We start from the raw sequence: 15,499 nt of genomic DNA, 5'->3' as shown, positions 1-15,499 counted from the left end.
GTTTCAAATTTACAGGCTGAGATGACACCCTCATACACGACGACACGGATGTAATCTGGCCTAGCGCTTACATACCTTCATTCACTGATGCAGCATCGGTGCGGTCTGAACAGGTCGTCGGCGATGCTCGTTGCTCCTCCGTCTCGCACGACGACTCACGTGCTCGTTTGCGCGGTGATCGATTTGTCAATGAGCGGGGTCGAGGTTTACGCTTCGTGAGATACGAAGGAAGGCCACCAAAAATACTTGGGACAGTGTCAGCCTTCAGCGTTGGCTTGTCGCGCTCCAGGGACATGGCATCGCCGTTGATATTGAAATCATAAGTAGTGACAATGTCCGAGGCGTCGAAATGCTTCGCACACACATGTGTATATTTGGACTCAAAGTTGAAGTCGCCACTTTCCTGCCGCGGTATGGCCCGTTTCCATTTCTCGCACTGGTCCTTGTCAGGTGGAAAAGAAAACAACGACACCTTCTCGGTCGTTCCTCTGTAGCCGGAACGGCACCCCGGCACGCAACACGTGTTAGGCATCGTCGTCTCACAACATTTGGCTAACTCGGACACGCACGCACGCTTCTTCCACCAGTTTGTCTCGCTGTGCGCACGCGTTTCAGTCTGTTTCAGTACGCGAGCAGCCCGAACGATGCCCTCTGTGGCGCAGTGGCGCCGCATCGCGGAAGTTTTGGGCAGCGTATGAAGCTCTCTTATAGAGTGACGGCGGAGTTTCGTGACCAGAAAAGCATTGAAGGAATCTGCTAACACTCAGAAACATAGGGTGTTCTACCCTGTGTTTAAAACCGTATCGTAAGTAATAAAACTGTACATTGTACATAATAAAAGAAAATGTTGCATGACCAAACTGTCAGACTATGAGATTGGTTCGGTCCTGTGTTCGTATCCTGGCAAAAATAAAAGTCATAACGTGGCATAACAAGTGACCTCGTTATAGTGGCTAAGCCTCTCAGCTGGTGACCCGAAGGCAGCAGAATTGAATGCCGGCCATGGCGGCAGCGTTTTCGATGGAGACAAAAATGCTTCAGACCCGTGTGCTCAAATTTAGGTGTACGCTGAAAAACTCCAGGTGGCATATATTTCCACAGTCCTTCACAGCAGCGTCTATGATATTCAAGGGTTTCTTTGGACATTCAACCCGAACAGTTATTACCGAGTGACCATGTTCCAAAGTCGGAGCCGTGTTGACAAAACTCACTAACGAGCAAAGTTTTGCGTAAGAGAAATTCGGTTTCACAAGTCGATTCACGAAGCAAAAAAAAAAACGTCTTAAGAGGCCACCGTTGAAATATCGGACGTTGCAGTAAATTGGAGTGCGATTGACCAGGGCTCTTACGCAGGATGACCCGAGGTTCTCGGGCACACGATATTCCTCGGAGCTCACTCTGCGGCGGCCATGATATGAAGACAGTGCGGAGCACGCGGCCGCACCTTTGAGAAAAATGGCTGCAAGAACGCACGCGCTGTTAGTAACGCATGTGGGACAAAGTATATGAAAACAGATGTCGACACTTGCGTAGAAGCCCATGAATCCAGCAGACTGCGACTGGTTGCCACTGTCGAAATTCACGCGAGGAGGGAACAACTATCATAAAACAAAAAATAATAAAAAATAAATACGGCATCACAACCAGAAGCCGTAGCGACGCCGCGTATTTGCCCTACATGGCGCAAAATTGAAATTTTCCTTAATTGCTGACCTTTTACATGCCGTTCTTATTATGGGATTTTATCGCGCCTTGTGCAACGCGAGTCGCAAGAGAGAGAGAAAAACCAAAATGCAAAGATTGTGGAAGGGAATTCGTTTTATTGGACAAATGACGTGGTCACCATTTGCACAAGAAACTTCGCAGAGGCAATTGTGAGGCAAAGGTTCACGAGCACAATAGCATACTAGTTCGAAAACTCGCGTTGCCCAATCGTCACAAACCACTGCAGGAAGACAGTCGCTTTAAAAAGGTGGCTTTGGCAGCCGTAGTACAACTTCTCGTTGGTTAGCGTGTCGCTTTCACAGTCACCAAAGGCGATGGTACGCTGGCGGCACCCCAGTGAAAGTAATTTGCTGTTACAGCTGCGCCTATCTACACATTCTGTGAGCTAGTTAAGCTCTCAAATGTTACATAAGTAAACAGCACATAAAAATAAGTGAACTACTCAAGGTACGCACCACGGCAAAGTGAGCAGTGAGCAATACCTCGTTGACAGGGCAAGGTGCCGAACCAAAGTAAGTGCTGAACTTAAGCTCTGAGAGCAGATCCCCCCCCCCCCCCCCCTTCCAACTTATGGCATTCGACATAAAATTGAAGCAATCAATTATTTAGCCAGGTCTGAGATACATCGTAAAATAAGTTTAGAGTTAACCTTGTCAATTTTAAAGGTACGAATATCCGGATAAGAGAATCAAATTGAAGTTTTGTTTTTGTTGTTTGTCCCCTTCTCACCTACTCGCGCTTCAATTGCCACGCGGTTGCTGATATCGGTTTCAATAGGTATCCAACTTCTTTTCGTTCCGACTTTCGCGACCAATTTAGATTGACCTTGTATAGGACGTTTGTGGCGGCTATAAAATAAAAAAAAACATTGTGTGTGAACACGTCAGCGTCGACACTCAGCCGACATTTTAACAGTGAAGTGCTGTCAGCGTCATTGCCGCGCTATCTTTTCGCCAACTCAACACGCACCTCCCACAGGTGTGTTCGTAGGCGGTTGTCCTCTTTCGGACAGGTTCTTTCGTTTCACCTATCCACATGCAGAATAGACATTTCCACTCTTGAAGACAGAAAGGGTGCGCGCGCACCCCTCTCGTGCTACTCGTATCGCTCCTATGAAATATTGCAGGTAAGTGTAAGAACAGATGGTCATCAGGGGCACTCGCATCATGGCGGCAACGCGGCTGTGATTGGATACTTTATGAGCGCGGTGAAATGGAATGCAAAACATCGTAGCCGCGTGGTGATATCACTTTTAATTCTCCGTGCGTGTGTGCATAGTCTGCTCGATAAAGCTGATAGATTAATCTTGCCGTTCGACGTGAGTACTGCTCCTCGGCAAGATCAAAGAAGGTGGGCGTACCTGATCTTCGGCGCGGCCTTCTGTCAACCAACTGATTTACGCGTGAACTGGTATACAAACTCGATGAGTCTGAGAAGGCCCGAGTTCAGCTCGTGACTGCCTTATAGCCGTTGTGACTATCAAGTGTTCGATGCAGTAAACCCTACGTGGCAGCTTATATGCGTAGAAAATAATTTGGTGAGCTTATACTACTTATGCAAGGCTGCAGCCATTGAGGAGCTTGTGATAACCTATCTTCTTGCAGCTTCTTAGGTTGGTTGTCTAATCATGTGCATCATCGGCTTCGAAGTGAAGACCACATCAGCTATATCGGACATTTATTTTACTAATTGGCTGTACTGAGCTGTCTTGTCTTCATTGATGAGGCTTCAACTGAAAGGCAATTATCTCGGGCGCAATTAGCAACCCCATGATCAATATGTAGCTTATGAACGTAATCCTGATTAGCGGAATACTGATTGTCATTAAAACAAGTAAGGCTAACTAGCATGCTTTTAGTTTGTGTTCTCTTGATTAACGCCACGCTAATTAGCATACTTTAGTTGTCTCATACACTAACAAGCATTAGTTAGCCCAGTTCTAGTTGCGCATGGCTTCATCAGCAAGGTATTCTTTAAATGCGGCTTAATTACCCCTGACTAACCATGAGTTAGCGTATTAGCTTCGTCATGGCATGTCCTGGCCACTAGTAAAGTATACTACCCAGCCAAAAAAATTACAGCATATTCAAGGAGTGAATGATGGTGAGCGAGGCAAAGGTTCAGAGGGTGTTACTGGTAAACCGTGAATCGTGTGTCCACCAGTCCGTCCATCTGTCTGCCCATCCGTCTGTGCATCTGTCTGTTTGTATGTCTGCTGCCTCTCTGTGCGTCAGTCCGTCCGTTCGTCTGTATGTATGTCTGTCCGTTCATCTGTGTGTCCCTCTGTGTGTCCATTCATCTGTCCATCCACACCCGCAGAGTGAGTCATTGAAATAGGCGGGCACGCACCACTATCTAGAAGGAACAGACCCACTGATTTAGGATCTTTGCTCCTAATTGCTAGTGACTGGCCGCACTTGCTCGGCTGCTAGAGGGCGATGACAAGAAAGACGACATCCAAAGGCCGAAGGAGCGCGCTAGAACATCCAAGCTGACGATGATGATTAACACGTGGCCTCGGGTTTAGCTCTCGTCGCGATGTTGCGAGACGCTCGGCCGGTGCCGATCTTAAAGGCCACCCATCTGATTGTTCCACACAGACTTAGTTTAGCCTTCGAAGCTTCAAATTGAATTTAAACACCCGGTGTCTCTAAGAAATATCAACACAAATTGTTTCTGACCCATTTATTGCATAGGTGCACTTCTACACACAGTAAACGACAAACAGCCGAAAGAAGATGCCTCCGGTTTGAAAACATCGCCCAACATAGTCCACCGCCCTTGACGCGATGACTGATTTTGTCGTAACTGATGAAACGCAGCGCGCTGAGGGTTGAATTCAACTTTTTCGTACTGTTGTCTCGTTCTTAAGGAGGCGTCGCAGAGGTCGGGAAGATTTCGAGTTTCGAAAAACTCAAACGAAACTCTGCCGACCATGAATAGCGCCCCAAGACCATGTCAGCGATGATAATGCAGTTGCTATATTTGCTTACGACTCCGAAAAGGGTTCCCAAGTGAATTCACGGGGCGTAAATTTGTGCAAAAACAGCGTCGCTTCGAAGATATCTAGAGTGGTCCATACCATTCTCACAAAGATTGTGGCTACTTAGAACTTGCGGCTGCGGAGAGAAACCGAGGTGTCACAACTGAGTTTAAGGTAATTCACAACCATGTAAGGCTGCCTAATTACTGACGCTTAATTTTATATAAAGACGATAGTCTTTCTTGAGGACCTTCATCGCAAAAATTTTGGTCTGTCTGTCTGTCTGTGTATTTGTCTGTTTGTCCACTCCTAACGTCATCGGGTATTTGAAACGGCTGACCTCATTCGCAGCGCCGGCCAATGTTGCTCAATATTTAGCGCTCATACTTGTGCAATTGTCAACCAAAAATCAATTATTGCGCATGTCTGGGGCACCATAACATTACGTATATATTCTGCATCTGTGTCTCTTTCTGGAAAAGGCATAAATAAGTACCTTTAAGGACTGTAGCGCTTATCATGCTGCGCTCACTATGCAACGCTTGCATGAAACGGGGAGTGTTTCCAACGCTTTGCTAAGACTAGACGGTGGTGGCCTCTACTCGTTGCCTTGCATTCTACACCTTATCACGTCGGAGACGGGCGTGCACACCCGCCTCAGAGGCACGCGCTTTTATTTCCAAGAAAACTGCCAGATGGCACTCATGCCTCACGTGTGACATGACTTGATGCGCTCGTTCGCTTCCACTGCACGCTCGAGGCACTCTAACGCAATGCCTAAAAAATACCACTCAACAACTTTCTTGCGCAGAACTTGAAATAAATGTTTTGTTCACTCTCTCCACACGCAAGACTATCGTCTTTCGACGACATTTGCAGATTACCATGCACATACGGGGACAATTTCTTTTTTTTGGCACTTCCAAGTTCATGTGTTGCTTCCTTTGTACACAATGTATGGTAGAGACCCCTTCCATGTTTGTTAACACAGGTAGACCGATCTCAACATTATGGGTAAAATTACAGTGACGTCGGCACGTAACAGCCGCCACAAACGCTGAGGGCAGCGATGTGCGCCAACAAAACGACGTTGTGAGACACCAAAAGCGTTGTGAAAGCCATGTGAACTGAGGGCTGCGATGTGCGCCAACAAACAAAACTAAGTTGTGAGACGCGACTCACATGCAACCGTGACGCAGTTCGTCGGCATACCGTTTTTTTTTTTTGTTGCATGACTGAGAACACCACATGCACCATTGAAAACCTAGCAGAAGCTGCGGTAGGCAGAGCCTCTTTTGCCTACCAAGACAGCGCCACCGCCTTTTCTTGACGTAAGTCTGGTGAAATTTATTTATTGACAACCACAGGCGTCCAATAAGCTTGAAGTTTCAGTAATTAAAGAAACCCATTGGGCATTAATAGCGTAAAAGTATGCATTCAGAGGCCCGTGGTTGCAATAAAATCAATATGCTACATGAATTGTCAGTGAATTCGAATGCGGCAAGGTATATGGTCCACATTATTTATCATTGTGATAGCAACTATAAAGACCCTCTCGGCTGAATTTCGCTGCTGGTGCCGGCATCAATCACCGCATATGTATACGTTTCTATATATGTGAAAACACAAAAAAATCCAAAAAAAGACTCCGGCGCGTGGCATGGAACGAGAGAACTCCACGTCGTGAATTGAGGCGTGAACCAATGACCCTCTGAGGGGTACCTACTTCAGCGTTCAAACGGCAAGCTATTTATATCTACCATTTACGCTCCCGGCAGGCATCTCGGGGGGGGGGGGGGGGTACTATCGTGTTTTCAGCATTATCAGCAAGATGGCGTGTGGCGGCTCTCATCTTTCGCGCGTACTTTGGCCCGCAAAAAGGAGGGAAGTGGACGATATTTCACACGCCCTTCCCTTGTGGGGAGGATCATACGTCTTGGCTGGCGTTGGGCTTGCACCGAAATGATTCTGTTGTAGTTACGGGGCGCACAAAGGTCACTGACATCGTCGTACAGCCTCCGTTTGCAAAAACGGTGCGCTTTTCAGGCACAGAAAAGTGACAACTGAGACGCTTATTCGCGTTCATCAATACCTGTGAATGCGTTTTGTGCGTCATTTGTGCGTGACAAACAAGGAGCGCATTTTGATCTGCTTGCAATTCTGCGCACGACCTTCCCATTTGTTTCAATCGCGTTCGTTGCTTCGCGTTTGCAGTAATGGGACATTTTATGTTATTTGGTTGCGTCCCACATCATCAAATGATTAGCCTCAATTGTGGCGCTTTGCACATTGGTAGAAAAATACCACCAAATAGGTCAATAGGATCAAATACCCTGGACGCAAGTGGAAATATAAGGTGAAAGTGGGTGAGCAGAGCTTTTCAATTAGCCGTTCATAAATCCAATTTTGTTGTTGTACTGTCGTATATTGCGATTGACGGTAACTGTCAAGTGGGCACGATCTTTGAAATACAGCTGTCGATGCACGTCGGGAGAATCTGGAAAGGCGCATACTTTGCAAACCAAGTGTATTAGAGATCTGCGTGACCACGGATGAATCTGCAAACAAATCAAGCTTTTACGCCTTCGCTGTTCGGAAACAGATGTTCGCCACGATAATATGGCAAGCAGCTGGGTTCACATGACACCCGTTGGTTCACATGACACCCGTTAATTTAAATGACACCAGCAATGCGCAATGCGCCACAATCTTCGAGGATACCTTTGTTCAAGTTGCTTTTTTGGCAAATAACAGCTGTTTAGTAAGGCGTAACAATATCATTCAAAGGTTGAGCCAGCCACTGATATGTATTTTGTGCGAGGCAGTGATCATTTGACGTGTGAATAATTTAGTCGCCACGGCTAAACTCCTACCGCATGCTCTCATCGAAGCAGACGAGAAATGTGAGAAGATCATGGCTTCGCAGACAGGCACCGCTAGTGGTGATGGTTGTGAAACATTACTCTCATCATCAGGCCATCTTATGACATTAGCGAAATACATGTTTCTCCAACTGGGCCAAGCTTAGTTAGCCTACCTGTCTTTCCTTTCTTTACTTTCTCTTTCTCATCGAGCACCACTTGCGTAATCGATATATCTGCCCCCCCACGCACACATTGATATGTGGGGTTTGACGTCACCGAACCACCTTATGATTATGAGAGCCGCCGTAGTAGAGGGCTCCGGAAATTTTGACCACCAGGGGTTCTTTACACTCCACGCAAATCAGAGCACATGGCCTTCAACATTTCCGTTTTCGTCGGAAATGCAGCCGCCGCAGCCGGGATTTGATCGTGCGACCTGCAAGTCAGCAGCCGAGTAGTTTATACATTAGACCACCGCGGCACCCCCTCACACATAAGAGCAATTTTTGTGCCACCAAGAAAAACACGCCCAGCTTTTAAGAGCTCCCTTACGTGCTGCGTAGAAAGCGCAAACAATATGGAGCCGTAAACAATGTAGGTGTGTTGCTGTCGATTCTCAAAAACGCTTACCGCTTGACTTCCTTCTGCGTTTAACTGGATTGTTGTCACTAACACTGCTTTTTCTGAGCCTGTAAGAGGTGTGAAAACCAGCGGCCGTATCACGGTGTAGGGTGAAGTATAGCGAAGCGTGGCCCTCACTGTGTTAATAGGCCGGAGATCGGTGCCTGTGTATTGACGTCAACTAGCAATCCAGAAGCCTCGAATGTGCGCTTGTGTGTCGGTAACAGTTCGTTCGCTTAGCTCTCGAGTACCTCAGTTGGGTGTTGTGCGACATCTCAGGTTGACAGCATATTGGCACGTTACTTCAGTTACCCCGAATTGGTATGGTAACTCATGAACAATATGCTAAGTTCGGTTCTTTCTTCGCCACTGATAAGCCCTTGCACTTCTATTTTCTTGTGGGCAGTCCAGTGTTCGGGAATGAAACAGATGTTTGTTGTGAAAAGTAGTGCTGCGTTAACGTCTTCAAGACTTGTAAAGAGAGTCTGCTCGTGTAATAGTAAGTGTTAAGAGAGCTTTAGAGATTGGTTTGCCTTGCAATGTTGCGGTGGTGCAGCTTGTCGTGTTTGATTATTCACTCATCAGTTCTCCTTTTTGTGATAACCATAGACCGAGGGCCGTAATGTGGCGAACGAAAGTTCTGAGATGATGCTTTCTGTCGTAGACTACATTGCAGAACATGCCTAGGCTTTCCTTACGGAGAACTTTGGTTCTACCAGTCACCGAAAGTCCATAAACATCAAAATTCTTTCCTGCTTTCAGAGAGAGCAAAGATTTCACCGGTGTTTTGTTGTGGATCAAGTTGTAGACCAGCATCTGCTAACTACAGGTTTTCGAGTCCATCTGCCTGCCGTTTCGCACGGCACTAAAGCCTTGACTACAGCAACCCAGGCATGGCCAGGTCTTGAACTTTACCAGTGGACATCTTCGCTTGGCTGGCCCTTCAATTCTACGTCATCGACAGATTTTAGTTTACACACGTTCTTCGTCTGTTGGCCCCAGAACACACTTGACGTCTGATGACATGGACGGCTAATAATTGCTATGTCATCGCTGAGCTGAACATGCGGAACAAAATTTGTTGCTATGCGTGTAGTACTACCACATGTGCAAGTCTTTCAGCCCAGCAGATAAAATGTTTCGCTATGTTTTGTTAAAGTATGAAAATTTTACTGTTACCGTTGTATGCATACATTAATAAGCGGGAGGGGAGAAAGGGCGATTACATAAGAAATTTTTGCAATGTCGTATAAGCGAGCTCTTATCTGAATAAGATAAGCAGGTCCATGCCTAAATTTGATAGAAAATATTATTGGGAATTTATATTCTAGAAGCCAGGTAGCGCACGAGGAATTCATGTTATGTGAAAAATCAGTTTTATAGAAGATTACCGCTTCGGTAGTACTATACTTCACCAGGACATAAATCTTGCGCTAGCTGAAGCCTACATGGCAGTCAAGTTTTTTTGTCTGAGTGAATATAGCAGATTTGATCACCTAGACAGTATGATAGCTTTGTGTTACAGCGAAATAGTTTCATAATGAGTGTTTTTAGTGATGGTTTTCTAAATATATCATTTTTGGCCTGCTCACAGATCACGAATTTTGTTGAGGTCTTGGTATGAACAGGTTGCACACACTGGCAAATCAAGCCTCTTCATGACTTGGAGAACCACTAAATGTGCAAGTCTCTTTCGCTGGAGAGACTGTTGTCTTCGAAGTGGCCTGGTTGTATGCATGCCAACCTGATCTATATAGACTGTCACCTGCCTGAGACCTTCGAGGGAAGAAAACTGCCCAATGGCTGGTTGATAGGTTATCTTTTATTATTACTTATGATTAGGTAAACACTGCTTTTTGTGCACACATTGAAAATCCATACATTGTTGCTAGCCTTAAATGTACCTATTATTCTCCCACAACTATGTTAGCTACATCATTGAAAAAGTAAACTACAATATAATTGCTGTTCAAAGTGTCTAGTCTGACACTTATTAATTTGACCCCATACGTGTGAGGCTGAAACGCTCGTGCCTTTGAAATAGCACAAATACTCTGATTCCTATTCGAGCTCTCGAGCTTGTGACTCAAACGGTGAATCAAGTGCTCTGTAAGTGAGTAGCAAGTGGGTGAAAATCGCCTGGCTGTTCACAGCTTGCAAGGAGAAAGAACTATAGTAGCAGCCTGAGACCTCGAAGGTCTCTGCATGCACAATTTATTTGACGTAGATTTTTCTTCGTCTTATGTTGTAACATGTTGTATTTCTGCCGTAAATATGTTCACCATGCTTGCATAGTGAAACTTTTCTTTCACAAATTGTATGTGACCTGAATATGCGCTTGTCAATCTCTGAAGGTGACTCTCGGTGTGGCTTGAAGCCATGACTCTTCATCGCCATATCCGTGGCTGGTTTAGCTGAGCGGCAGTGCAATGCAGCCAGCATCCATGAAATCCATTTGTTGAAGCGCATTTTGATGCTTTGTTTTTCTGCTGAAATTGCAGGTCAACAGAAAGAGCACATTGTGACGACAGGAGCAGTTTGTATTTCATAGTGACATGCTGTGCTCTGGCAGTTCGACTTCTTGGCAGAGCATTTTAGGCACTTCCTTTTCGCTTGACCTTTGAAATTTTATAAATTTTTCATGAAAGATGCCAAACTGTGGCTTTAATGTAACGCATGCTATAGTTGTAGTGTGAAATTCTATTTGAGCTATTTCAGAGTTCTAACATTTTGAAATGCATGGTAATTGCAGTGCCTGCGCGTCTCTGCCTTCACTGCCACAGGAAGCAACGTCCATGGTTGACAATTCTGACAGGGTTTGCATTATTTGTAGTAGCAGAAATAGAACCACATGGCAGTAATTTTGTAATTGTTCAATATATTCGTTCAGATTACCCATGGTAGCATGGCAACAATGATTTCATGTTTCTTTAAGCTCTGGGAAGTGCTTTTATGTGGATTGTTTGGGTGGAAAGGATCCTAACTACTCTTAGTGTATTGAACACTAGGCGTTAGTACTAGTGTATTTTATCCCATTGCATGTACGTCATTTTCAACCATCTGCTTCACTCTTTATACTGTGTAATTTCTACTTTTTTAATATAGTGTTAACTCGCATAAGTTTATTCATTTCATAAAACTATTGTGTACTCTGCGATTGGCTTACCATATCAGCAGCTTTTTGTTATATTAGTACTGTAAGTACTAATTCCTACTTTTATGAAGGTATAGCATGCACTGGTCTTTTTGATGCATCTGAATTATGGTTTTACCAGTACATGGGATGCTGTTCTGCCCTAGTGTAGAAGCTGGCGACTTGGAACAAGTTTGAAAGTGGATATAACAACGTGCTTACCACCCGTACTACTATTTTCTGATAGGGGGTGAAAACTCCCCGGAAATGTATTACCACATTTTAACTGTGCGAAACTAAACGATCCTAAGTTCTCTGCTTGTGGTCTATGTTTGATGCACACAAAACATAATTACTTTGTAGTGGCATAATATAATCTGTGATTTTACACGTATGTGATGAGCAACGATGCAGTTGACACCAGCAACAACGTTTAAATGCAGAACTCTAGAGCATCAGCTTACACACTTGGTATACAGTCCTTGTACATCAGCGACTTAAATTGCTGCTATGAGGAACTTGAGACAGCTGTATGTGAACTGTGCTGATTAGGCAACGTTGAAGCCTTTTTGAGCAATGTTTTCAGGGAAACGCAACACGGTCTACAAGTGCCAATAGAAATATTGCTTGCACCTATGATCTTAGTGGTTCAGAATAGTTTCATTACGTGTTGGCTAAAAATTCTTTTCGCTATGCAAAATTTTCAGCCCACGTCACCTAAGATAGATCGTTATTGTGTTACGTTGTGTAAAATTACCGACGTCTAACAAATTGTGATGCGCTGGCCCTTCTCTTAGGATGCCATTTTCGGGACTGTTTTCTTATACTCGTATAAAAATGGCTTGCTGGTGATAGCAGCAGTAATTATCCATGATGCTCTCTAAAGATGGTTTCAGAAACATTGACTTCGCATATAACGGTGTTCAGGAATTTCTCTCCTAAGTTTCTTCACTTATAGCTCATATTGTTCAAACTGAAAGTGTAAACACTATTGTTTTATACTTCATCCTATTATATACACCACAATGTATGTATGTATGTATGTATGTATGTATGTATGTATGTATGTATGATTGTATGTATGTATGTAGGTAGGTAGGTAGGTAGGTAGGTATGTATGTATGTATGTATGTATGTATGTATGTATGTATGTATGTATGTATGTATGGTATAAATAAAAATCAGTTTTTTATCTTTTGGAGTAATGATACTGATTTTGCTGAGTTTCTATGTATAGTTGTTTTTTTTCTCTGCCAGCATAATTTTCACCTTGTTTTCGACGGCATAATAATAGCTGTCACCTTGCACAATATCTGTGCATTCGAAGACGCCGCTTCGTTTGCGAACATACAGTCGTGAGTGAGAAAGAGGAAACATGAAAGCAACTAGAAAAAGTAGCTTGTAGCTCGGCTTCTCTACATAGCATTGCTCCTACACATCGCATTTTTCGAATATGTTGATTTCAACTAATAGCTATTAATCGGAATAACAAAGCTATAACGCGATGCTCTACATGTATATATGTGTGTTATATTTAATCATTTTGTAAATCATGTTGGTACATACAAATAATGGCTCAAACGATCACAAGATAAATATGTGGCTTCTGTTCAATGCCCTGTCTTCTGTACTGAAACTGTTGTTGATGAAATTGAACTTCAGTTGAGAAATTTTGTATAATATCCAGAAGCAAAGTATCTCTCTATAATGAAAATCAATTTGTCATTATACTGTTTCTCTTTGGAAGATCGGGGGCCCTCTCCCCAGCATTCCATATTCTGTTGTACTTTATAACCATTGTTAGCGACATTACAGGGAAGTGCACAAGACAGGTACCGAGAGAGACACAAGCTCATCACACAGTTTTTGTCTTCTCACTCTGTCCCCGCTCTTTTGTCTTGCTGTGTGTAATACATTCCACCAAACTAGCACATGAACGTTTCCCGAGTAGAGACGCAAAGTGTAAAAAAAGAAAAGCTTCAGAAAAAGCCAGTTTTTTTTCTGCACAGTTGGGAAGATTGGACAAAGTTTTTGTGAGGTAGAACATAAAGAACTAAAGCTTAGGCGACATTCAGCGTTGAGCTTGGAACAAGAACTCCGCACAGGATACCGAAACATGAAACGATGGCTGACCATTTGCCATCGACATCACTTAAAGCCAGCTCCAGCGTCAGTTTAACTTGAGTCCTGGAGCGTCAGATTTTGGGTGCAGTGCCACTTACGAAATTGTAAGAACTTAACTGTTACAAATTTGTGCATGGCGCTACTCCAAAACCCTATGCAATGAAATACCAAAACGCCTGCATAAACATCCTTATTCAGTACCTTATAACGTAGCTTCGGCGTTAAGGTGTAGTCATGTTAGGGGCTGTTGGTGATATTTTGGTATCCGTTATGGTTCTATTTTGAGTTTCCTTCGTACACTCCTGCGACCAGAGGCAAAAGTATGCTTAAAAAGACGTGTGCAAGCAAATTCCACGACGGTTGGGCTGATTTTCAGGATGTGGATGTACTTCGTGGTCAAGGAGACCAGTTCCAGTAAACAGGGACTGCCTGTTTGTAAGCACTGCAACAACAGCTACGCTGCTCTTAATGCGGCATCTTAACATGATAAATACTTCTACAGGTGAAGTCAGAAATACTGACCGTGGAAAGAATTTGAACTTCAATTTCTATCATCTTCTTGAATGCTTCTGTTGTCGAAGCCACGACAAAAATATACAATTATACGTTCTTTGCTTTGTTCTAAATGTTGTAACAAGTATAGGAAGCTGTACCCATTCACAGTGAGCTGAATGAGTTTGCAGAGATGCTGTTAATGCGCTTTAGATCTTTTGAAAGCCGTATTCATTCGTGAAAATAGAGAAAACTATTTATTTGTTATTTACATAATCAAAGTTATTGGTTTTACCCCGTAGCAGTAAACTTTCGCGATAACCTTTTGCTATATACGAAAGAAAATTTGTTCTTTTTCATTTTTTGCAAAACTTTGTAAAGGAAACGCAAAAAGATCAGGTTTTTTATTGCTCAAGTTTCTAGCAATTTTGCATCTCTAGTCTCGACAAAGGCACTTATCTTCGCCACAAGAAATTGCTCACTGCATGTTTAAATTTTTGTTTCGAAAATTGTTATGTCTGACCACCAGTAGAATATGCAGACACGTGAAATGAAATATATCTGGTGTGATAATAATGTTTTGGAACTGGGCATCCTTGCAATAACAGTGCTTGGAGGACAGGAATTGTGCTCTTAGATCTCTAACTCATGAGGGGGCATAGCACAGCGCTTTTGGGTCAAACGTGGAGGTAAAAAAAGCGAGCACGAAAGCCATCCTTTGAAGCAAATTTTAAGGACAATAGTTGTTGGACTATTTGGTGCATTGCATGAGGAGAAATTCCAGCCAATAAAACAACAAGCACATGGAACGAAGAAGACGGAAAAGCCACTTTCATATCTCCTTCGTTTCCTGTGTTCACTATTTTATTAGTTAGAATTTCTTCTTATGCTTAAAAAAAAGTACCCGCTTGAACTTAAATTCTGCGGCCCGGCAACCTCTTCACCGGCCGGGCTAGTTGTTAAAAAATGTCGATGTTCGATGACACTGCAAATAAAACCCAGTACCTTCTAGATGGTCAATCGAGGCTGTAACCACTCCTCCACTGTTGCAGTGCTTGAGATGGGAGCTGGCCACTGCAGCATTTTCCCGTCGTTAGTATGTTATCATTCCCTCTAAAAACGCCAAACACTGAACGTCCGGTGAAACGAGGTCAAAAATAGGAACAACAATATGAATGCGTTCGCCTAAGATGACTCGAAGATAAGCCACTATGTGTGGATGTATTACTGTGCACTTCACAACGGTGTATGACAAGGCTAATGAATTATCCTGAATTCAGTGTCACCAATGTTTTTGTTAATTTAGCGAGGTTTCGCTAATCAAATCACAACGCTTTATTAGCTTTGATTCTCATATATAAGGACACTCACACTTTGTCTCAATTTCTGTGTGGCTGTCGCTCCTTAAAAACGCGTACTCCGCTTTTTTTGCCATCAAAGCATACGACGCCCTTCTGCGTAAGTTTTTTATGATATCTTCACTAGAATATCGTCTTTATCACCTTGTCCATTACTTTGACATCAGGCTTTGGCGAAGACGAAATGAGAGTCGCACTA

The 15,499-nt window shown here is 43.6% G+C and overlaps 1 protein-coding gene across 1 annotated transcript; it reads right to left on the bottom strand.

Annotated features, from left to right (window-relative positions):
* Positions 1-67: 67 nt before the first annotated feature.
* Positions 68-532, bottom strand: LOC119180167 (THAP domain-containing protein 2-like). The gene has a single exon (XM_037431311.1). The coding sequence runs from the start codon at positions 530-532 to the stop codon at positions 68-70; it is 465 nt and encodes a 154-aa protein (XP_037287208.1).
* Positions 533-15,499: the final 14,967 nt, after the last annotated feature.

Source organism: Rhipicephalus microplus, chromosome 7, assembly GCF_043290135.1.
Source record: "Rhipicephalus microplus isolate Deutch F79 chromosome 7, USDA_Rmic, whole genome shotgun sequence".
NCBI classification, from domain to species: domain Eukaryota; kingdom Metazoa; phylum Arthropoda; class Arachnida; order Ixodida; family Ixodidae; genus Rhipicephalus; species Rhipicephalus microplus.
Note: the sequence above shows the minus strand (reverse complement) of the source record. Positions and strands in the feature narration are given on the sequence as shown.

Coding starts and splice junctions, on each gene's coding strand:
- LOC119180167 (XM_037431311.1), bottom strand. CDS start 532: ATGCCTAACACGTGTTGCGTGCCGGGGTGCCGTTCCGGCTACAGAGGA.